Source organism: Sinocyclocheilus anshuiensis, unplaced genomic scaffold (genome assembly GCF_001515605.1).
Source record: "Sinocyclocheilus anshuiensis isolate Anshui unplaced genomic scaffold, SAMN03320099.WGS_v1.1 scaffold1576, whole genome shotgun sequence".
NCBI classification, from domain to species: domain Eukaryota; kingdom Metazoa; phylum Chordata; class Actinopteri; order Cypriniformes; family Cyprinidae; genus Sinocyclocheilus; species Sinocyclocheilus anshuiensis.
The window spans coordinates 672,183-697,229 of NW_015557202.1; the positions used below are offsets into that span (position 1 = coordinate 672,183).

General features: G+C 37.5%; 1 protein-coding gene across 1 annotated transcript in view; it reads right to left on the bottom strand.

Moving 5' to 3' along the window:
• Nucleotides 1–25,047, bottom strand: part of LOC107678918 (tenascin-R-like) — a 158,601-nt gene that overhangs the window by 31,386 nt on the left and 102,168 nt on the right. Inside the window, exons 4-9 of the mRNA XM_016474320.1 lie at nt 14,686–15,229; nt 11,891–12,364; nt 8,626–8,889; nt 6,459–6,574; nt 4,658–4,808; nt 235–517 (exon numbers count right to left, since the gene is read on the bottom strand). Of these exons, the coding sequence (XP_016329806.1) occupies nt 235–517; nt 4,658–4,808; nt 6,459–6,574; nt 8,626–8,889; nt 11,891–12,364; nt 14,686–15,172 (1,775 nt within the window). The 5' untranslated portion in view covers nt 15,173–15,229. The remainder of the gene's footprint in view (nt 1–234; nt 518–4,657; nt 4,809–6,458; nt 6,575–8,625; nt 8,890–11,890; nt 12,365–14,685; nt 15,230–25,047) is intronic.

The following is a 25,047-nucleotide window of genomic DNA, read 5'->3' on the forward strand; positions in this document are numbered from 1 at the left end:
TCGATTTTTAAAAAAAAAAAAAAAAAAAAAGACACAATCGATAATGTACTAGTCACTTAAATGGATCACAGAAAGCTGGATTATCAAGTTGCATTTCTGGAATCAAATATAAATGTTTATATAAATGAAGCAGACCTACTCCACTTGAAATAAAGATGTTAGTATAGCTAAAATAAAGAATGTGAAAACTAAAATCAAAAGTAAATAGTGAAAAATAATGTACACAGTCAGAACTGCTTTCTTTCACCTGTGGTAAACTCTGTGGAAATGGCTCCACTCTCAGTGCCATTCCGGACTCCACTGACTGATACTTCATATGTGGATCCAGGCCTCAGGACTTGGAGGGAGTACTGGCTCAGAGTAGACTGCAGGCGAAAGGTGGTCTTTGGTCCATCCACCCCTACCAGCCCATACCGCAATATAATCTGGTCCACTTTAGCCTTGGGTGGGCTCCACTCCACAAAGGCAACCGTGTCTGAGACATCTCGTACAATAAGCGGTGTTGGCCCATCGATCACTGATGGAAAAAAACACAAGACAACATCACTGATATAAGAAAAGTCAGCTTCTCAATATGCTAGAAGGGTTTTCAACCATGAGTCTGAGGACCTTGGGTGTCCATACAAGCACTCCAGGTGCTTGGAGAAGATATAGAAAACATACTGAATTTTCTTTTAAATTCTAACATTTTAAACAATTAAAAAAAATCTGATCAGCATGATATAATCTAAATATAAATGCAGTTATAAAGTGAAAAAATGGTGAAGGTCCTTGGCTCTGTAAAGGTTTAAAACCCTTAATATAGGAGTTGATAATATAGAATCAAATCATATAGAAATTTCTCTAACATGGTAACAGTGGCATAAGAAATTTTGTTTTGAGTAATTTGTGCCTAAGGGTGTTTATTTGATGATTTGAGTTTAACATCTTTAAAAAAAAAAAAAAAACACAACATGACAGTCTGAATGATTAAATGATCAATGATGAACATAAAACATCCCTTTTTGTTCCATTAAATACAAATGAAGATAAAATACAAATTAGCAAATATGTGAGTTTGCTTGAAGTGTATTTTTCCACAGAAAAACATAGCCCTAAGCTACAGTACAGACCTAACAAAAAACGTATTTTGTGTCTACTGTATCATTAGAAAGGTAACAGTGCAGGGTCAAAAAGTGGTGGCAAACCTTATTTAAAAACGAGGAAGCGGAATGTACAGAATAACGCTGAATTTGCAAGTCAAGCTTGAACTTTAAATATAGTGAACTGTGACTATTTAAAAGGTGAGATGTGTAGTTTATGTGACACAAAAAGTACCACAGGAAATTGCAAAAATATCAACTTTAGGGTTTTGAAAAACTGCCTCTTCTGCTCAGCCTCCATCTACAGCTGCTCAGTTCAGCTTGGCAGAACTTACTATGACCTATTGAAATTATGATGACGTATATGTTTCTTGAAAAAAATTATAAAAACTATTCTCTGAATACATAGAATGGCTGTCAATTGAGCAAGATGTTTTTATGGTATTACAGCTAACTAGATCATGCTAAGCAGCCAAACACTGAATCTTGGGACAAATACCAGTGGTTAAGCCAGAAGTTGAACCACTTAAACCAAACAATGTTTGAAAACTGAGAGCCACAGTGTTTACCTGAAGCCATATTAAACTGGAAATATATGTTAATATATTTATTTATATGTTAAGTTATCCAGTACAGTATTTCAAGTACAGTGCATGAGAAATTGTCAGTAATATTCACCAGATATTGACAGCAGGCAGTACCACTGCAAACCCGCACTCAAGCGACTGAATCAAGTGGCCATGCTGAGCCTCCAAAAGTCTCTTTTAATAATGGCTGTGTGAATAATTAACCTGCTTCTTTATATAGGGCAACATGACCATCTGCCTCAGAAACAGGTATTGTGAAGGAAGATGAACATCTCTGGAACTTTTGACCTCAACAGTTCAGCTCATCTCCAACCTTGACCTCATTCTGCTGTGATATGCAAAACGCTACTAATTGGACCAGGTGAGACTGCGCTGAATCGTACGTTTACCTTTCAAAAAGATGCGCCTACAACATATACTGCACATGATGCCATTTTTACTCCCTAAAGAGTATTACAACTACATAATGTGACCCGTTAATCAAAAACGAGGGTTTAGGAGGAACCCCAAGTATGAGGAAATTATGTCACCCTGTTCATGGGAATATTTACTTTAAGTCCTCTACACAGCCTATTCAATCCACAAGGGTGATTTCTTGGTTTTATTCTAGGCACACCAGCACAGTCTCATTTTGAAGTCTAAGCACACCAGATACCAGGCAGTAGACTACTGTTTATTTTTTCCCCAAAAATGTTGTATTTTAGCGCTTAAGCATAATTACTGTGAAGCAAACTCATGAGGTACCGAGTGCACGCTTAGCGAAAACTTGTCTTCCCAGGCTTTCTCCGGGGATAGATAAATCTTTGCACACATAAATAATTAAGTGACATCAAATTTGTCTTTCTTTATCCAATAAGGAATCTGCAGTGGACGCGTGAAATATTAATGGACTCGCATGCATAATTAATGCCTCTTTAATTATGCTAGACAGTGAGGCCCGTATAAATTAATGGCGTTTTCACAGCATTCATGCAATTTCAATTGTCCAGGAAAAGATCAATTGAATCTAATCCTCCTGTCTGTAAGTGAAAGAAGAAGAATTCTTGGGTGAAGTTTACATTAAGTGCATAATTGCTGGCAGACTCACCCATTCATCATTGTGACATTTTCCATTAGCTGAAGCAATGTGACACCTCCTTGCAGTTTATGCCTTCCCAGCCCAGCCCAGCCCCTCTCACACGTCATTTGAAAGGTCTGTTTACATACCTTCCTTAGAGAGTGCACTATATCCCTGGCTGTATGTTTTTCTGCATGTCTTGTCAGACACATTTACAATTGCGTTTCGTTCTGACAACACACTGTCAGCAGACTAACAGTAAAATGACTGTGTTCGTAGTATAGTTTGAAGGTGAGCCCTCTGTTCAGCCTCACTGCTGCACTACTGATTTCAGCATCAAGGACAGGGGAAAAACGACAGGACATGGTAGATGGGTGGAGGAAATCACTGCTCAAGCCACTTCCAACTTGTCAGCTCCATCTACAAAAGAGACACTAGTGACTCAGCTGGCTGAGTAACCTGAAGGGAAAACACTTCAAATTGTTTGCGCTTTCATCTTCTCAGCACACAGAAAGCAACGGTAAACTAGATCTCCCTGCACTCCGCCCAAGGAGCATTTGTTTGCCTTGCAAACTTTTATGTCTCCATCAATGATGAAACATCCTGTTCTGCCATTCCACACTAAGAGCATCTACACACTATCACAAAACTTGAGCATAGTTAATTCAGTCATGGCTGATACTAAATAAGGCATCATAATATAATATAATATAATTAGTGCTGTCAAATTTAGCATGTTAACACATGCGATACATTTTTTCAGTTTAACGGTGTTAAAAATATTTAATGCAATTAACGCAGGGGCGGAGCTAGGGTTCCCCACTCACAAGTGCTGCTTCTGTCTCTTTTTTCTTGACAAGAATTGCGTTTATTTAGTCCTTGCATTTATTTAGCCTTAAAATTGTGCATGTATATAAGTATTTGTTATATATGAGTCAGGTTTAAGAACATGTCTCTGAAATGCAGTGGTTTTCAGAATTGTCCTGGAGCAGCCCAGCACTGTCTCCCTCTACTACTGTAAAGTTAAATGGCTATAGTCAATGGTTAAAAATGGGGGGGGGGGACTATTTCCTAGAGACATCAGTAGTATTGGTATCAGTGATACTCACCTTCAGACATAAAAAAGATGCCACTAAACAAATATAAAAAACAAACAGTTTTTTTCTACATTAATTTGAAGACTGAATGTGAAATTATTGCAATATAAAAGTATATTTAAAAACTTTCATGTTAGGTGGGATTAATCATGATTAATCACAATTAATTTCATAAAAATGTGTAATTAATTAGTTCATTTTTTAATCAATTGATACAATATAATATAATAAATAGAAGCATTTGCAAATAGGCAAAAAAAAAAAACTATTAAAGGGAAATGTTATCAGTAATGTATCAGTAAAGTGGACAAGAGGTGTCTAGTATTACTTTTTATGTTATGATGGAACATGGTGGTACATTTCATGACAGATGACAGACCTCATTCCTAAATAATTAATTACTATAAGAATGCATTAGTTTTATTATTATGGAGCCTTGCAAATGGTCTTCAAGTTCCTCAGAAACAATTACTGAACAAAAAGCTTAAGTTGCACTATAGAATCTTACACAGATCTTATTGACTAAAGGTGCAATATACTGACATTGTAGGGGTAATGAGAAAATGCAAGTATTGGGACGCACAACCCACTCTATGTAGGTCATCAAAAATCAAAGATATATACAGCAAGTTCAAGAAAAACATGGTTGAGTTATCAGAGAATGAAACAGTGAGGCGTGGGTGTTCCTATAGATCGGCTGGTAGAGCATGGTGCTAACAATGCCAAGGTCATGGATTTGATTCCCAGGGAACACACATACACTAAGGGTATTACTTGACTGCACTGTAAAACGCTTTGTAATGTAAATGTATTGTAAATGAGTGAGAGGCGTACATGTGATAATGGTTGCAGTAACAGGCTGGCTCCTTCCTTGGTCTTTCAAGGCCACAAGGTTGACAGTGTATTCTTCCCCAGGCCGCAGCCCTGTTTGGTGGAACGACGTGATGGTACTAGGTAGTTGTGCTGTCATCCCTCCATCATTGTCCTTTGACGTGCACAAGACACAAACACATACAAAAATATCACATTTCACAATTCTGGCATCAGAGTGCAGGCAGGCATGCAGGAATATACAGTATACTGCTCGAATCGACAGAGATTGTTTTCAGGAGGCAGTCGGCTGTGTAAACAAAGAAGCTGCTGGAATTTCAGTGTAGAAACATTTCGCCAGATGTTTGATGTATTGAATCAAGCCTTGTTTTTTTCCCAACTCGCTTAGCAGAGCACTTTGTGAGTTTGATGCATCGCACCCCACAAGATTATGAAATCAAGCAATATCAAAGTGTGCGAGGGTTTCAGAAGATGTGACTGTTCTAAAAAGCCTCTTTCCTTTTGTTTTTTGCCATTGACTCAGTGAACACACACTTGTCCCTGCCCTCACATCCATTACGATATTGTGGAAAATCAGGCTCTTACGCTTTGTAGGATTAAATCCACAGAGGATATGACTTCCACTTCTAATATGATTTCCCTAGTGGCGTACCAGAGTTGGCTCTCATGCACGGTGCTCTTAGCAGACCCTCTCACCGATGGAAGATTGAAGTGCACCATGATCCCCCCACCCTCAACCGTCGGCTTCTTTGTATTCAACTTCCTGTTCCCTTGAAAGAGGCTTTTGACTTTGTTTCCAATGTATTTTCTTCTTTTAGTCCAAAAAAATAAGGGATTTATGAAACTCATGAACTCACTTTGCCAGGGCATAAGCTATGGATTTTGCTGAAAGCTAAGACAGTGGCATGAGACCTAGACTTCCCAGCACAGGACAGAATACTGCACTCTTCAAGGGGTCCTAAAAACGTGTGGCTATTACCCGACTGAGCTCTCAAAACTGTCTACAAATAGATTCGCCAAATCATCTCCTGGCTAAAGGAAATCCTTTGTGTGAACCATTTAAGTAAACCATAATCCCCACTTTACCGGTTTCCATTACACACAAGCATACCTCTGATATGTCTTTTGTTGGAGGGAAACACTGTTTACAGATTCAATGGCTGGGTCTTAATAGTAATGCTACAACCAAATGAAATAATGCCTCAGGGGCTCTGATGCATATTTGTTATTATACATAGGGAGAAATGTTTCACCTCGATGTGAAATGACAGGTATGTTGCACAGGAGACATGCTGTTTTGCATACGGCGATGTCTCCCACAGCTATTTCTTATTGAGGCACTGAGCACAAGCTCCACATTTTGTTAGCATGCAGGAGCTGGACGTTTTTCTTCTTCCTGTGAGGGTGCAGAATGCACATGCTGAAAATGTTTTGTCCTTTCTCCAGATGGAACATTTGAAAGGGGATTAGTGAGAACATCTCTGCCTGGAGGATGTATTGTGTTTCTGCCATGATGCAAAATAATTCTCTTTCAAACAAGGACAGATTGACATTTATCATGCTGAGAGGCACCTGTCAGAAACTGAATCATCTTTGGCTTCAAAAAGCATTAATTTATCAGCTGTGCACAGATGTCTGTCAAAACCTTACATTGCAGTTTTCTTGTTTACTGTTGTCGAAATACAATGTGGCAGATGTTGAAGTCCACAAATGCTACAAGATTCCAGAACCTTAGTGTTGTTATGCCAGAAGCTACAGCAGGGGCAGAATCAAATGAAGTGTGACATTCTAAGGAAAGCCTTACCTTGGGAATGAAGCTTATTTCCCAACCATCAAACAAGTAGTCTAAGGGTTGCCACTGAACCTCCACGGACGTCTCCATGATGGATTTGAAGAGTAAACCGTCTGGATTCGAGAGATCTAAAAGGTACAGATTGATGCATTATTGGCCTCCGTCTTGTGTGTGTTCAATAAATCAACATTTTTCTCAGCCAAGGTGGATCTTTAGTCTCTGCTTTTAGCTCTGTAAAAAGAGAGCAGTGGATACAGAGAGGTTCACTTTGCAGACATATTCAGGATTATGTTATTTTTCCCAGATATTTTAAACATGCAATGCTTCTTAAATAGTTTACATTTATTGTATAAAGGATGCAGTCGGGAAACCCAAAGAATAGAAGTCGGGAAATAGCTTTACAGTAATTTCACAGTACACACAAGTGAACCTCCAGCCTTTTCAGTGTCAACAATTGTAAGAGCCTCCAGAGGATTTGAAAATAATATCATGGAAACAGTAATAAAACGCTATCTCTGCTGGGAGTGTTCTGCTTCTTCCATGTATATGATGACATTTAATGGTTTGTAAGAAAGTGATAATGTACTGTCATACAATAAGTATTACTAAATAAAATCTGACAGTAGTCAGATTAATTATTTTATTAAAAACACAATAGAGCAAAACATTTATTAAATAAACTTAAATTTTTCAGCTAGTTTATATGTAGTAATACTACAGAAATTAAAATACTGCATAGTCTTCAGTGTTTGAATCAAATATGAATTGATTCTTATTAAAGATCCAAAAGTGATTCAGTCAAGAGCAGTGAATGATTTTCTTTTTGTCTTTTGTTGTTTGATTAACATTAATGACACAGACAGTAGCAGATAAATTAGGCTGCTGTCCCTTTAAGACTGACTGCACGTATCCAGTATACTGAAACTGGTTTTCACCCAACTGTTTACGTTTATTGAACACATAACCAACTGTGTTTACATGAGTATTCCACACGACGGACATTTTGATATAATTATGCATGTATCTGACCATTCAAGCGCAATAAGACACGAAATATCTGAATTTGCGATTGCATGCTGTCTGAGAGAGGCGCTTTTTGTGTTTGCGCTTCAGTGTGTCATTGCATTGAGTTCTTCAATGCATACTGCGCTTAATATCTCTATTTAACATCTAGCACTTTATTTTTTCATTCATACATGTATTTTTTATATCTCTAGGTGTATATAATTTTTAAGTAGTACTGTGCTAAGCAGATATATTTGAATGCCGAGGAAATAAACGATGGTAAAAAATCTTTAACGATAGACACTTTATACAGTGTTAACAATATACTGTATATACCGTCATACCACCCAGCCTTACTGTTTTTACTGTATCTATCTCTTTTCTCTTTATTTCCTTCCTTGCTTTCTCTCTCTATTAATTGCTTCCTTGCAATATGTTTTCTTGTTGCTAACTGCACAGGATTTTAGCTATTGCAAGCATATGCTTCAATTGCAGAAAATGGGCAATAATGTTCAAAAAGTCTCATCTTTGTTAGATTACAGATATTATGGCTTCACTAGTTGAATATCTCAGAAGTCTAAGCAAGCTCTCGATGCCTGCCAAATGCCACATGCAAATAGCAATTTCTTTCAAATTCATTAAGTTCCAATTGTCTTTATTATCTCTGAATTGCCTGCAAAAATGTAAGAAACAGAAGGCCAGACAGTGGTGATTTATGATTGTCTGTAGAATGCCCAACTGGCTTTTCACAAATAATGGAATGTTTGTTATGATGTGTTCTATTCTAGGCTGAGGCATTTTGCTCAAGGCTGACAGGCAGTGACTGTATACGAAAGGCCCTCTAGCATTTTGCCAATCTGGCACTGCTAGTCACCAGGTGGTGGGTGTCTAATCATATCCTGTTGGCAAAGACAGACAGTTGTTCCTCTGAAGAACTAACATGAGGTATGTGTGTGTGTGTGCAAATGGGACTGTGAAGGAGTGTGTAATCTCTCATCCAGGTCTATTAAACCTGGGTCATGCTTGGGTAACAATGATGCACTTACAATGAAAATGTCAGATTCAAGATCTATGCAAAACACCTCAGACATTTCAATAGAAAGAAATAGCCTTATCTGACCAAAACACAGACGTTCTTGGAATAAAAGAGCTCTCAGGAGAGAAGTGCACTCACAGGTGGAGACTAAGGTGTTCATTGGGGCACTGATGATGTTGTCGATCACGGCGTACAAATTGATGTTGTACTCCAGACCCGGCTCCAATCCTTTGAGGGTGGTGTTGGTAACATTTCCTGGGACTCTGATCTCTAGTTGTACTCCACCAGGGGTTGTGGGGGCGTAAGTGATGAGATAGTCTGTCAGGATCACAGGCCCCTCCCACTCCAGATCAATGGTGTTCTCTGACACACCCCGAACTTGCAGATTCATAGGAGGTGACACTGAGTATTAAAAGAATGAGGACATCAAATGAATATGAATCATTCTGATTAAAAAGCAATTATTCTGAGGAGACGGGTATGGAAAATTCTCTGATGTGATCTCAGGCAAATTACACTGCAAGTACTTTTGTTCACATATACCTTTTTAAAAATGTGTATTATAGATAGATAGATAGATAGATAGATAGATAGATAGTAGATTGATGTTTCTGTATGTAGTGAACTTGAAAAAGTAAAAAAAAATGCTACTTCTAAAAAGAGATGGAGAATCCCATTTGGGCTACCCAAGAGACTAAGAAACAACCCGGGTCTCCAGAACACATGAGAGTTCCTCCTAATACTGGGCTCATAGGAGTAGCTATAAGTGGCCCCTAGGGAATTACTAAGGACTTGAGAAAGCAATTCAGCTCCTTCCACACGAACAGGACAGACTGGCATTCCTTCTGGTCCCCCTCTACAACAGATCCATCAAAATAGAGAAAAAAGTCCCAGGGTGCATACTTAGCAAAATTGATCACTCTAGCATCTGTGCTTTTCACCCATATCTAGTTGCTAAGCTCCCCTTTTTATTTTCAAGGAGAAACTAGAATCCAGGAAGCGGAGCACAGATATTCAGATACAGTCTTAGGCAAAAAGGGAGCAACAGTCTTTCCAACTGGATGCTTATCAGTTTCCACTTCTCACAAGAAAGTCTCATCACTTACAAACTTGAAAGCTGGCATCAATTATTTGAAATGTCTTTCTATAACAAGAAATATATTTTGCATAATCAGTATATATTTTCTGGCATATTAAGTATAATCAGGAAATGTTTTCTTTTTAAATTATATATATATATATATATATATTTAAACACACACACACACGCACGCACACGCACGCACATGCACGCACGTACGCACGCACACACTGTATATAATTCTACATATACATTTAAAAATAACTGCACATTTCTTACAGAACTTAATTATTTATTTTTTTTGCATTATGTGCTGTGAGTTGATTGTTAAAAATGTCATTCACCACAAATTATTTTCTCAATCCATTCAAACTGGATTCATTCTCAGCTTTGTATACATGCATTAGTATTGGCAGCCTTGCTTGTCTAGATTATCAGTTGACATGTACTGAAGCAACAATATGTCAGCTAACAGTCTTTCAGAATAACCTAAAGACTATGTTTTGGCAAAGTGTGTAGAGTATAATGTGCTACTACTTATTTCATAATGACTTTTGTTAAATTATAGTTGAAAGACAGGTGTAAAAGCAGGTGTAGTGCTATGTTAGAGTTTGCAATTAAATTCCTTGATATTTGTCGATTAGAAAAATTGTCATTGTCAAAGAAAGCCATTTCAAATATCACTTAATTTAAACTATTTGAAAATTTCAGGAAAGGAACTTCTCATCTCATCTAATTTTCTTAATTTCTTCTTTTACCCCCATCGCTACCTGTTTGCAAAATACTTTTTGCTTATGGTTTCATCGGCCTAATGAAACGAGAAAATTGGATAGAGTAACTAAAAGAAAAGCCATATCCTAATTCATTCCCTTGATAATATGAAGACCTAAGAGAGCAGAGAATCTTCTGAAGCTGCGTGGAGAGTAATAATTGAGCAGCCACTCGCCGTATTCCACCACCTCTCACAGACAACACCACACTATTTTCTCCTAATTGCAATGAAATAAGCAATTTTGCCTCCACTCAGTCTTGCAGAAAATAAGAGGCAGAGAACTGGGCTGGTAATATGATTTGCCCTTCCCTCTCCCACTCATGAGATGACAGCTGTCTTCAGCAATGTGGGGTTTCGCCAGTCTTTTCCACGAACTAGCTGTGAACCTGGGTAAGCGTGATGGAGAAATTGCTTTGGCCTGGTTAATATTGACACATCTTTCCCTGTGAATGTGACTTTTGACAAATGAATGGTGTTACGCTGTGAGTTGTCACCAATTTTACAGCCATGACTGGAGGAGTGGGGGGCCTACTGTGGGGTTTAGCATCTGTCGCGTGTGCCGGTAACTGGGGAAACGGTTACTGTTCTTCCCAGAGAACATTTATATTGGAAAGAAAATATACCAGTTGCACAATTACTTAATAAAGTAGCTTGTTTATCTGCAATTGACTTAAACACTTTGAGAGAGAATGTATGCTATGAAAATTATGTTCATAAACAAGCTTTTGTTATAGCTCAATTTCCTCTTTGATGGATTTTAAATGCTTAAAAAAATTCACTATGCAATATATAAGGCAGAATGTGTGAATTATCCACAAACTAATTTTTTTTGAGGAACGTATTTGTACTGCTTCCACTGTGTCAATATAGCAAGTTGTAACAAGTGTTTATAATGGTATGAAAAAATGCTACTGTACATGATGTCTCTCTCTCTATATATATATATATATATATTTAACAGAACAACATTTTGCTGCAAATTGTAATAGTATAAATTACCATTCAAATGATATCTATTCAAAATCTATTCAATATTTAACAAGACAACAGATGTACTGTTTCCTTACAGGAAAAACATATGGTTAAAGTTATGGATCATATGGATCATAGGAAAAAACAGTTGCCTTAAAATATCTATGTGTCACACATTACATGTGATCATATTTTATTTATATTAATTGTTTCTTATTTCTTATCAGTTGTGTACATGTATGGGCTTTATGTTGCATTGTTTCTTTAGTTCTATTTTCAGTGTATTTAAAAGTACAAAGCAAGTTTAAGTAGTAGTTCAGGCAGGTTGGATATATTGAAATGATATCAAGTAATGAAATAACCAAAATTAATGTGTGATTAATTAGATTAATTAATCGGCACATCATGTGATTAACAATATTAAGCGCATTTGACAGTCCTAGAAATAACACTAAAATATGCAGGAAATAAATATCTGAAACCCATAAGTTGTGTCTACAAATTTTCTGGCAACAAGAAGGGTTGGCAATAAGAAAACACAAGGGTGTTTTTTTTATTGTACTCAACTATACACTCACCTGAAGCACAGTCATCTCCTGTATATCCCTCTTGACAGGCGCAGAAACCATCCTTACACACCCCTTTCTGGCTGCAGTTATTAGCACAGAAGACGAGAGAGCAGTCTTCCCCCAGGAAGCCGGGTCGGCACTGGCAGGTTCCGTTCACACAGGTTCCTTGATCTGAGCAGTCGTTCAGACATCTGCCCAGTGAGCAGTCCTCCCCAGCATAGGCTTCCTCACAAACACACTCGCCATCAATGCATAACCCCCTGTCTGAGCAATCACCTGGACATCGAGGCTCCGAGCAGTTATCACCGCCAAAGTTACGGTCACATACACACCCGCCTTCGATGCAAATGCCCTGGCCAGAGCAGTCATCTGGGCAGCGGGCTTCAGAACAGTTCTTGCCAATCCATCCTTCTTCACAAACACACCCACAAACCTCCATGCTGAATGTGCCATGGCCACACTGAGGGACGAAGTCGAAGTGACCTAAGATTGAACAAATATGAAATAAAAAATCTGTCATCTTTTGCTCACTCTAATGCCATGGAGAAAAAAAAAAGAAGACTAATGTTAAACACTGTGACTGAATCAGTGAATTTGTGATTGAAATAAATAACTGGACCCGTCTGGTTCATGAATTAATCATTCAAACTGGTTTTGTGACCTGAGTGAACTGATTCATCAGACTCTATAATTTTAAAGGGATATTTTGCCCAAAAATATAAATTCTGTCATTATTTACTGCTGAACATAACAGAAGACATTTTGAAGAATGTATGTAACCAAACAGTTGTTGGTCCCCATTGACTTCTAAATATATATATACTGTATATATATATATTGTAATAATACTATGTCAATGAGGACCAGAAAATGTTTGATTACACACATTCTTCAAAATATCTTCTTTCGTGTTCAGCAGAAGAAAAAAATTCATAAAGGGTTGGAACAACTTGAGGGTGAGTAAATGATGATAGAATTTTCATTTTTGGGTGGAATATCCCTTTAAGTATATATAGTGAAATTACAGGCTGTTCCTCACACACGGCTATCATTATATGTTCTGAAAGAAGTCAGACCACTTTTATCAGTGTGCTTTTTTTAGTGCTTTTTTTTGGTCATTCTGGTCCTCATTCACCTCACTTTCGGTATCCAGGACACTCTTTTAAACATATTCTTAAAAATTACTGCAATTACTGCATTTCAAACAGGTTTGCAGCAAAATGAGGGTGAGTAAATAATGACAGATTTCACACTGGGTGAGCTATTCCTTTAATTTCCATCAGGTTGGACTAAAATTAAACTTAAGAAAAATAAATAAATAAATAAATAATTCGGAGGCAATATCTTGCAATCTTCTTAGCTCCAGTGCATGTAGCTTGATTCAGCAAACAGAGGACTTATCAAAGGCTTGAGGGGAAGACCTTTCCAGCAGCAGTGCTGTAATTAATCTAGTTCACAATCTAACCTCATTTGTATAGCTTAATACGACTTTCCCTTTACTACTGCAGTGTTTCAGCTGTTTTTAGCTGCCCTGGAGGGGCTACACAGCCAAGGTTTGCAGGTGTGAATCCACTCGAGTGCCCCTTTGAGACGTTAAACAAGCACAACACTACCAACTTCCAAAGTTCTGTTGTCCTTATGGGTCAATGTACAATATAGCCTCTACTTCACTTAGCACTGCAGTCACATCATAACCGACAGAAGGACCAGGATGCACTTTTGTTTCATCCACCAGGTACAATGAGCCAAAAGCTTTGAAACAGATTTGAGTTTGATTAATCCATTATAAAACAGAGACACAACCTGTGTATAGTAAATCCATGATATTCGATTTTGAATATTTATCTACAGCAGAACATATTAACTCTTTCATACAACCTTCTTTGCATTATGTGCCATCTGGGACTTCTAAGATGAAAAAGGATCTATGGGTGACACAACTTTCCCAGGATAACCCAGTTCAGTTGCCTGTTTAATGACAACATGAATAGGTACACGAAGAAATATTAGGGATAGAAACTGGTAAAAAGAGTTCCAATGACTGATTCTTAGATGATACTTCACTAATTCAGTGCTATTTGAGTCTGACTGAGAAGCACGTTTTTAATTAAAATGAGTCAGTTAAAAATTTTAAGCTTAAGTTAACATATTTTAGATATCTTATTAAAGTGAAAGTTATTCCAGCAAAGAGCTGTCATGTGATTTTCTCTTTTTGTCAATATTGCTGATTAATATCCTCCATTTATCTATTTTGTACATATATGTAATCCAAAGGCATGTGATAAATTAAATTAATACACTACTATTCAAAGATTTGTGGAGTTTTTAATGTTTTCGAAAGACATCTACTATGCTCATCAAGGCTGCATTTATTTGATCAAATATACATTAAAAAATAAATGTTTTCTTTTTTAATGTATTAGAAAATGTAATTTACTCATGTGATGAAAAAGCTGAATTTTCTATAGTCATTACTCCAGTCTTCAGTGTCAATTTTCAATTATTTTTAGTAAAGCATAAAACTGTAAGGCTATATTAGCTTTAGTACAGCATGTACATAAAATTATTCCTTATTTTGTCTCATCTCATCCTTGACCTGAAATGAGTCAAGGATTACTTGATTTAAACTGTTTGAACATTTTTAACTAATCTTTATTTAGATCATTATCTGTTATATAATGAAAATACCATAACAGTAAGAATGCTTGAAAGAACAAATCCAGTCGGAACTCAGAAACATTACTTTTTTATAAAACTGCAGGATGTGCGAGCAATGTGTATCCACCTCAAAATCTAAAACTCACCAATAACAGAGCTCTCTCCACAGCAGCTGGAGCTACACTGTGCTCGAAGCAAGGACACCTCCCTCTCCAGCATCTCTATACGGCTAGCCAGCTGTTCCATGGCGGCAGCCGCAGGACAAGCACAGGCCTGCTTTGGGATATTGATGCGATGGGTGAAGGTCACCTGGCTGTCCGAGTCCACTGTCTCTTCTGTGTACTCTGTTGGCATCTTGTCACTCCCAGCTGTACCTTTGTTTGACCCTGGCCCTGGTACCGTGTCAAGGTCCACTGAACAGAGTGACTCTAGAGGTACATTGATGTTGTATACATGATTGAAGATCATGGCCTGGGTCTGGTTGCTAGAGGGAACCCCACCTTCGGGAACCTGTCGCCTCACCCTTGTGGTCCTCACTAGTTTGCTGGTGGGGTTAGGAACAGCTTGAATCCCAAAGAACAGTAAAGCCAGGCTCACCATTGAACCTTGTATTGCCATGGTGCACCCCCACATCACAACTCGGGCACTAGGGTGAGATCATCAACTCCACAAATAGACCTCTGATCGGCACTGTGAACAAGAAGAGACCACTTTTTAGTACTCGAGAACAGGAAAGAAATTAGCATATCTTAACAATAGCACTATTTTTACTGGCCTCAAACTCAACACAAATATGATAATACAAACATTAGACCAATCAGGTATATCAGAGTGGTATAATTAATCCTAGGTACGCTTGTGAGATGAAGAGAACATGATAGGCAGGCATTATCCGAATGACAGATCATTGAGCCAATCATGACACTGCCTTCCTTGGCAACTAACTGAAATAAAAGTTTAGGTTTAAGTTGAAGTACTAAAATGACAAACTGAAATTATAATAAAAATGACAAAAGCACAACATTTATGTAACTAAAACTTGAAAACTGGAAATATAAAAATAAAAGCTAGTAATAAATATAATAATAGTATATACATCATTCTAAAATAAAACTGTTAAGACACTGTTTCATACAGTTTTGCCTGTCAATAATGCTAAAATAAAACCGTTACACACTGTTTCATACAATTTTGCCTGTGATTTTTTTTTTTTTTAATAGGAGGCACAACCTCCTTTGTCCCTCAGAGAAAATATTATAATTTTTAGCTAATGCTTCCAGGACAAGTAATTCTTGCAATGTTAGCTTGGTGACATATAAATCGGCATAATTCACAAGAACAATCTTGAGAAATCCAAATGTTTATGGGAAGTGCAGCTCTTACAAACAATCTCACACTGGCCCTGTTTCATCAGGCCCTTTTTACTGTTGAGCCCTGAACCTAGTAAAGCCAAATTATTATTGATTCCATATTTTGTGCTAAAATTATTTTCTGATAATTGTAGACATTAAACCCAGAAGCTTTCCCTACAGCATGAGAAACATTTGAGTAATTCGACTGGGAATTTTGTTGATATACAGTTCATTGATTCAGTAGAGACCCAGCTATGGAATTTTCTTTAAATCTTCCTAAATCCCTTATCAGCAACAGAACTCAGGACAAGAGCAAACTGTAAAATGAATCACTGAGTCAGACTGACACCTGGGCTTTGGGGCCATGGTCAGAGTGATAATCTCCTCTGACATTTTCTATTTTAATGGACTGGCAGACATAGACTTCCCCACCGAAGAAAATCTTTTTTTGTTGTTGCTGTTCAATCACTTGGATAAAAGTAAGAGACTTTAAAGTAAATGTATAGTGCTCTATCATTTCTTATAGGAGAAGAATTCATATGTAGAGAACAAAGCATCCATCCATCCAAATCACTTTAATCCTAATGACTTCACTTTAAACTAGCTATAATTGTACTTTCAGATTAATTACTAAAATCTACTGAATATACGTCACAAAAGAATGGCTAGTTAACTGAAGGGTTGTGTGTAGTCATATATTCCTGTCACATTGTGGCATCTTATTTTAATCTGTCGGAGCCTGGGGGTGTGTCTAAGCGGGTTGCTCTCATTTTATTTGAGAAACTGGACCCTGGAGCAGGTGGCTCGTTAATTCCTCCTCCATCCTGCCTCTTACTTTATGAGTGGCAAACTTCACACAGAAGGGGTCTGACATTACACAACCAATTTCACCCTCACACCTTCTACAGAAATATAGTCTGATGAAACAAAAAAATTCTAAGTCGGCATAGTAAGTCTGCTAGTAGAGTCTACTTCACAAATATTAGCCAAAAACAATGCCAGTTTTGAAATCACAAAGCTTTTAAAGGAGTAGTTCACCCAAAAAATGAAAATGTGAAACTCACCCTTTGGCCATCCAAGATGTAGATGAGTTTTTATCTTCATCGGACGAGACTTAGAGAAACTTAGCATTACATGACTTGCTCACCAATGGATCCTCTGCAGTGAATGGATGCCATCAGAATGAGAGTCCAAACAGATGATAAAAGCATCTCAAAAATCCATAAGTAATCCACACAACTTCAGTCGATCAATTAACTTCATGTGAAGCGTAAAGCTGTATGGTTGTAAGAAATAAATTCATAATTAAGACTGGAGACTGGAGTCGTGTGGATTACTTGTGAATTATTGCAACGTTTTTATCAGCTGTTTGAACTCTGATGGCACCCATTCATTGCAGAAGATCCATTGGTGAGCAACAAGTCATGTAATGCTAAATTTCTGCTAAATGAGTTAGTAATGCTAAATCTGTTCCGATGAACAAATAAATTAATCTACATCTTGTATGGCGTGAGGGTGAGTAAATTCTTTTCGCACATATTCATTTTTGGATGAGCTATTCCTTTTGCAGTCAAAAATGTTCTTTCCCCGTAAGTGTTGAATTTTGAGAAATGTCTTTCCTATGGTCTAGCGTTTTCTCTAATGGATAAGATTAAGAGACTACAGAACTATAGAGAGACTACAGACCACTGAAGAGACTATCACCTCTCTCTCTCTCTCTCTCTCTCTCTCATGATTTTTTTTTTTAAACAAACCGCCTTTAAAGTAGAAGTCAGACCAGGTCAAGCAGACAACTCTGCATTTCTCCTGTTATGATGGGCTGATGTGAAACTTTTCTTTGATTGGAGATCTTGGCAATGCCAAGCAGCCCATAGCCTTTGAAGAGAATGAGTGCCATCACACTGAATGACGAAGAGGCTCAATTATTAAATATGACAGGGAAGACCACGGGGCAATCCCCAATTTCCTAATTTACTTTTGAACAGTACATGTTTCTTGATGGGATTTTTCTTTCAGTCATTTAATGGTTGTCCACATTGTAGAACCGTAATCAGAACTGACAGTGCAGTGAATGAAAGGAGTGAAAGGAACACAACTTTTTTCAACACTGATAATACTAAAAAAATAAAAAAAAATAAAAAATTGTGAAAAATTAAGAAAAATTAGCTTTGCCATCACAGGAATAAAATTACATTTTAAAATATATGAAAATAGAAAACAGTTATTTTTGAATGCAGAATTGGGGAGCATAAGAGATGTATTTTAAAAATATAAAAAAATCGTACCGACCCTAAACTTTTGAATATTAGATTTGTGAAAGGAGGCATTGTTAAAGAAACTAAGAAAATAAGAATTCTTGATCTTAAAATTTATTTTAACAGTACCAACCTTTGGATCCCAATAACTATTATTGAAATTTATGTGTTAACAAGTTAACAAAAAAGAAAAAAGAAAAATATGAGATTTTAAATTATCTCAGCAAATAAATTAAAGATTTTTTTTTCAAAGATTGGTCTGCAAATGTTCTGTTTCAAATGAATGACAATTATGCTGTTATTATGTAATGGAAGAATACATGGTGGAAAGAGATGTGTTATAACTAAGAAAAGAACAATTGCATCAATATTGCCTGAATTTCACATTAAAATAGCTGTCCCTTTTCCTTGTTATTTAAAGGGGTCCTATTATGCTCTTTTACAAAGTCTTGATTTTGTTTTGGGGGTGTACTAGAACATGCTCTCATGCTTGGTGGTTCGAAAAACACATTATTTTTCACATAATTTACATTATTAAAATACCTTTCTCCCCTGGCTGGCACAAACGGCTCGATTAGTTCCGGCTTTGATGAAGGTCCGCCTTCCGAAAAACAAAATGTGTTGTGATTGGTTAGCTGTCCCAGTGCGTTGTGATTGGTGAACAGCTTAGACGGTGTTTCAGTACTGCCACGCCCCTTGCTCCGTCTATCAACAAAAGCTTTTGGCGAATCCAGCACTAATCATTCGTGTTGTGGAAGCTGTCCTCAGTAAAATGCGCAGCACACAATAGCTACAATTAAAAAAGTGAAAACGCATAATAGGACCCCTTTAAACAGCATTGTCTGATTTGTGGTGAAGGTTCTGGAGCTGTTGTTGCTGATGATGAGCATTGACCTCCTTTAGAACTATGGTAAGTTATACAGAGAGTTGTGGCTGCTAATCACAATGGTATTATTATAATTTTTGAAGAGACAAAAAATTTACAAAGTTAAAGAAAGATTTTAAGGATGCAAATCAATTTCTTCTCATTGCTGAAAAGAGCTTCACCTTCTTTCGGTGAGATGACATATTTTTGTTCTTTAAAATAAAACCACCTGCACCACCACTGAGATGATGACAATATCATTTTAGTATTTCAAATCTCTTTCTTCCTCTTCATTGAGAGTTACCTTTGACTCAAGAAATTGAGACAACAATTAAAGATATGAATTTTACCAACAAGTTTTAGATTGTTTTTCTTTTCAGTGCACTCAAAACTATATAGTGAGGTCAATGTATTTTACTCAACAATGTAAAATCCAGTTTAAAGTGGTAGTGTTTTGGAACATATAGTTTATGGAACACTAGTAGGCCTATAAGATGATTGACCAACTAATGACCAAGCAACAAACTTACTACTAGCTGGTCTAACCAGCTTCAGGTGTTTGGGCAGTTTTTTTTTAATACATGCTGGCTAGTCAGCCAGCCAATGGCCAGCAAACCCCCACAAATACCAGCTTAAGCTGGATTTTTCAGCAGTGTGCATGCCTGAATCGATTGAAACCTTGTGATGAGTTCATTTTCACCTTCAAGACACATCATCCATTCATCATCCATTCTTTAGAGAACCCAAACACACCACTGATTGAAATGTCAGAGCTGAAAACATGAATAAATGTATTTCATGATATCAGATAATTATGGCTCTTCCAGATGTTCTGGTGATATGACATCAGCGATTTGTAATTTTCAAGCAGTAACCTGATGGATGCCCGCATGTCTTCAAGGAGTGCTGGTAATTCTCCTGTGTTCTGCAGGACAATTCTCCTATGGTTCAGTAAATGCTAGTTGTGTTCTTAAGGCATGATTTGTTTAGAGAGAAAAGCAGGGGACTTTAAAAAACAGAGCGTGCACAGCAGAGTTGTGATAAAGACATGTAGCCCACATGATGTTAGGGCATCAGGAGGTCAACAAAAGCATTAACCTCTCGCCAAGATAACAGATGGGAATGTTTGTTGGCTTCGCATTGCATTTGGAAAAACCTTGTTGATAATGGAAAGATAGCAAGGAACATTACTGTGCACCGTCACTTTAAGAGCTACAGTGCCAACATGATGTAAACAGTCTCTAACTGGTCTTAAAAGTGAAAAAGCCATAATAGATAAACCTGGATAAGATGACTTTGAAACAGCGACAATGTCTGCCTGACACAGTTTTAGTCGAGAGTGAAGACTGCTGACTTTCTGAGCAAAATAATAGGCACAAGGCTTCAGTGAAACCCTTTTCTTTTTTTCTTTCCCTTTTCTCATCTTTTCAAAACATCCAAGTCGGTTTTCTAGTTCACATTAAAATGAGAACAAGGTTTCACAACCTAAACACAAGTGTCTCTGCATCAAAGCATGACTCTGTGTTTTATTATTAATTTAAGTGTATTGAGTGGCAGATCCTGGCAGACAAAGTTCTCAGATCAACATTCACTTCTCTATCGCTCATCAAATTTCTCTCGGTTCCGCTTTCTGCTTAAATTAACTGTGTACAAGTGGGTAACTTTTTTTTTCGGCTGTTGTCTGTTGACACATGCTTAAGTAGTCTGCACATTATAAGTGACTTTACTTGCTGAAAGCCAGTATAGGTCAAGTTAGTTAAATAAAACGTGTCACATTTTATGCAGTTGCAATGTCACAGACATTTTTTTTATAGATTAATTGTATTATTTAACTGTACACTCTTAAAAATAAAGGTTCTTTATTGGCATTGATGTTTCCATGAAGAACATTTAACATCTATGGAACATTTCCATTCCACAAAAGGTTCTTTATAGTAAAAAAAAAGGTTCTTTACATTATTAGAATGTTCTTTATATTAAGAAAAAAACTGTTATTTTAAGAACTGTTCACTGAAAGGTAACACTTTATTTTGATATAATCCACTTTAGACATTCTATAAGTAACTACAAATAACTTTGCAAGTACATGTCGACTAACTCTTATTAGTATTAGCATTAATAGAAGTAATAGTACAATGTCTATTAGGTGACCATCAAATTAAAGTGTTTTGCAGATATTAAGCAGACTGTCTACACTCTCATGACTGGTAGTTGACATTTAGTTGCAAAGTTACTTATAGTAGAATGTCTAAAGTGGACTTAAAAGTAGTTGAACTTCTTTAAATCATGATTAACTTGTAACTTGACAAGGTACCATTTCAAAGCAGTTTCCTGGTCTTAAGTCTACCTCTTCCCTTGTTTGACAAGGTGTTTTCAGCTAGCTGTAATGTATCTGGCAGCAGGTTAGTAGGGTTCTTCCTTTATTTCAAGTTCGTCTAATCTATATTGCTTTGTCACATCTGAGAGAACATGCGGAGCAGTTCCCCTAAGAGACAGCTACGCCTCATCCATCTCTTTATCCCTTTCTGGAGAGTCCACTTTCTCTCTCTCTCTGTCTTTCTCAATCTCTCTTACTTCGACATGTATTTCTCATATTGCTTCCTGTGGTATCTTCAGTTTGCACTGGCTAGATTGACATGAATAGATTTCTGTGTTGCCTGTACTAGGAGCCGTACTATGACTTTACAGGGTGAGTGTTACCCTCAGTCAGACACAGACACAGGCGGAGCGTTGTGGGTTCTGTAACCCCTATTTATGCAGGTTAATGTGCAAACACCTCGACGTGGAGACCGCCGCGCACGCTGGCCTCGGCCTGGCTCGCAAATGCCCCAGCAAGTCAGCTCAGCCCTGCAACATTACCATTCTATTCTCATTATTCCGACGGTGCCTGCCAAATTGCCTTGTCTTTCAGGATCATTGGACACTGTTCATTTCCAGCACCTGCGACCCAGTGGGTTTTACTTCTCAGCCTCCTTCACGCTCACACTTCCAGAGTTCCCAAGGCAACGTGGATTTAACCATGCTGGGACATAAGGAAACCATGTTTAAAGAAGGCGCAACATGAAGGCCACACTCCTTTTCACCAAAGGAGCTGTTAGACGTCTCTACTATTTTTTTTTAACTCTGTCTCCAAGAAATAAACATTTATTATTCCATTATTAGGATTAAGCATTTGTTATTCCATGTAATTACTGAAATGAATTATGATTAAAACTTGAAAGAAAAAAAAGTTTTAATTTACTTCAAAATCAGAATATATTTATTTATAATAAATAAATAATTATACTTTTTTCTAATTTTTTTCCTTCTTTTTTTTCTTCATGCAACATCACACTCTAAATGTAAAAAAAATGGCTGTCCATTTTAATTAAAACACATGATTCAACTGAAATCATTTTTCCCATATTAACTATTGTTTTATTGAAGAGCATGTAAATCTTGAAACTGTGGTTAATTAATTTACTATATTGATATATTGATACTCCCAGTTTCTGTAAATAAAAAAAAAAGTTTGAAAGCAAACAGCTTTGTTATAATTACAGCAGAAATCTTACATATCATACCATCGTATCGTATCGTATATCATATATCATATCATATCATATCATATATCATATATCATATCAGTATATTGTTCTAAAATATTCATAAAACATAACATTGAAGAAACAGCTGTGCTTTTTTAAGTAGTCTTTTGTTTACGGTAGTATAGATGTTTTTTTTTCAGCTGTCCATTTGTCCTTGCTCTGTTTGTGCCTGCCAATTTCTTGCATGAGTGAATTGTGAATAGAGAAATATGTTTGACTTAATTTTATGCTTGAGTTTTCATTTTCATTTCAGAACAAAGTGGGAAATTGTTGAGTTTAGACCCGGCTTGGGTTTAGAGTTATTCATAATAGAAAAAATATTCAAAAGGTGTGTACTGTCATGCTGGTACTATTCTGAATGTAAAAGGGAAGACTAAGGAGTGTTTTCAGCCACTCTTATGAGAAACCGGGAGGTAAAAATGCATGTAATCAGACCAAATCCTTCAAAGGGAAGGGAAAGAGGAAAGAGATGTTCAAAGACTTAATTTACATTCTAGAAGCTCCCCGTGCACAAAAATGTCAATCCAGTCCCTCAATCCACTCAGGCCTCAGAATAATTGCTCATAAAGTGCTCCACTATTCTCAACAAGCAGTGCTTCTAGTTCAAGAAAACTGCCATTCAAAAGTCAGACAAAATTCCAAATGGAAGAAATGGCTCGCTTTCAATTCAAGAGTTGAAACTGGAATGGAATTGCCGATACCTGACAGGATGTTGAATTGGAATTTGAATTGAACCGTCAGGAAGAGGAATTTACTGAATATAATTCAAAGAAACTCAACATAGTCACATAACAGAGAAATTTCAAAACAATGAACATAATGAACAAAGATATTCATGAGGTTTGAATAATCATATGTATTCCCTAATATGTTATTTTTTTCTCAACTAATTAAATGAACTAATACAAACTGTCAAAACAGCACCACAAACTATCACACTCTTTTCAAAATTCTACCTAATATTTTGAGTGCATTTTAGGAAAGTGTTGATCTACCATCGTCTACAAAATTAAAGTTAAATATAATGAAATACACTGATTATTCAAATCAAGTTTCAGAATGATAAGATGTTCATGAGTAATTCATACTGAAAAATTACTATTATGTATTATGGAAAAGAACATTCACAAAATTTACATTTACAACAGTCCTTAAATTCAAATTTGCTACCTCAACTTAAATTCAAGAATTGAATTGGAACATGTAATACATTCTCAGTTTAATTCTTGATGGCACACAACCCTGCTGTTGCCATTTTAGGCTGGTTTTTCTCTTGGTTGTCTTGAAAATGATGCACAGGTGTTTTTGTTTTGTTTTTATGCCAAAGGCTGGGTTAGAGTCAAACACATCATTATGATTTCTGGCAGTCCTGGCACAATTGCACAACCCATTATGACCACAAAACGATAACTATTCACAAATAAAAAAGCAAAATTACATTTCTTCACAGGAGTTTTCTGCTTTTTTCTGGGTTAAGCTTTGAATTATTGCATCACTGAGTACAATGAAAGTCGTCTCCAGGTTACGTATGTAACCATGGTTCCCCGAAGGGAACGAGACACTGTGTCGAAACGCTACGGGAACGCCTCCAGCATGACCACGCTCTGAATCACATGTGTAATCAGTCCAATGGATGGGCGAGACGTCACGGGCGGGGTGACGTAGTGACCAGGAAGTATAAAAGCACGTGCGGTGAAACCGGCGTCAGCTTCTAGGAGTGAAGCAAGAGCTGGCAGGGATGCCGGAAGTATGGCCCTGAGACGCAGCGTCTCGTTCCCTTCGGGGAACCATGGTTACATCCCCTTCAGGAACTCGAGCTGCGTCGAAACGCTATGGGAACGAGAATGCCCACACCGCCAGACTTGCAAATCCCTGCCTAGTGTGGAAGAGCACAACTAAGGCGAGAGAAAACGGAGCCAGGAATGGCTAAAGTAGGCGGGGGCCGCCCGAAGGCCAACTTCTGGAGGAGTGAGCCTTGAGGAGAGGGGAGATCAGAGGGCTCAAGGCTATGGAATAGCATCCTGATCCACCACTTAGCATAAGCTTCTCTGGCCGGAGGCCTCGGCCTCAGCGCACTGCAGAGTGTAAGAAGAGGGTGTCTTCCCACTGAATGGCCACCGAGAGGGGCATGGTAGGCCACAATGGCCGCCACGAAGACCTCTAGGGTGGTGTGGGTCAACCCTGCGGATAAACAGGCCCACAGGAACTCCAGAACTGTACCAAACGGGCAGTTAGCTGGGTCGAGCTGGCGGTCTTTGCTTTTTTGCCCCCAAAAGCAAACCTCAGGAACTTCCTGTGATGAGGAAGGATGGAGACATGTGCATCTCTTAGATCGATCGTGCCAAACCAGTCCTCGGACTTGATCTGAGACCCAACTTGTTTGAGTGCGAGCGTGCTGAACTTCAGTCGCCTGACTGAGCGGCGCCTTCTTTCTTTGCGTGCACATTTG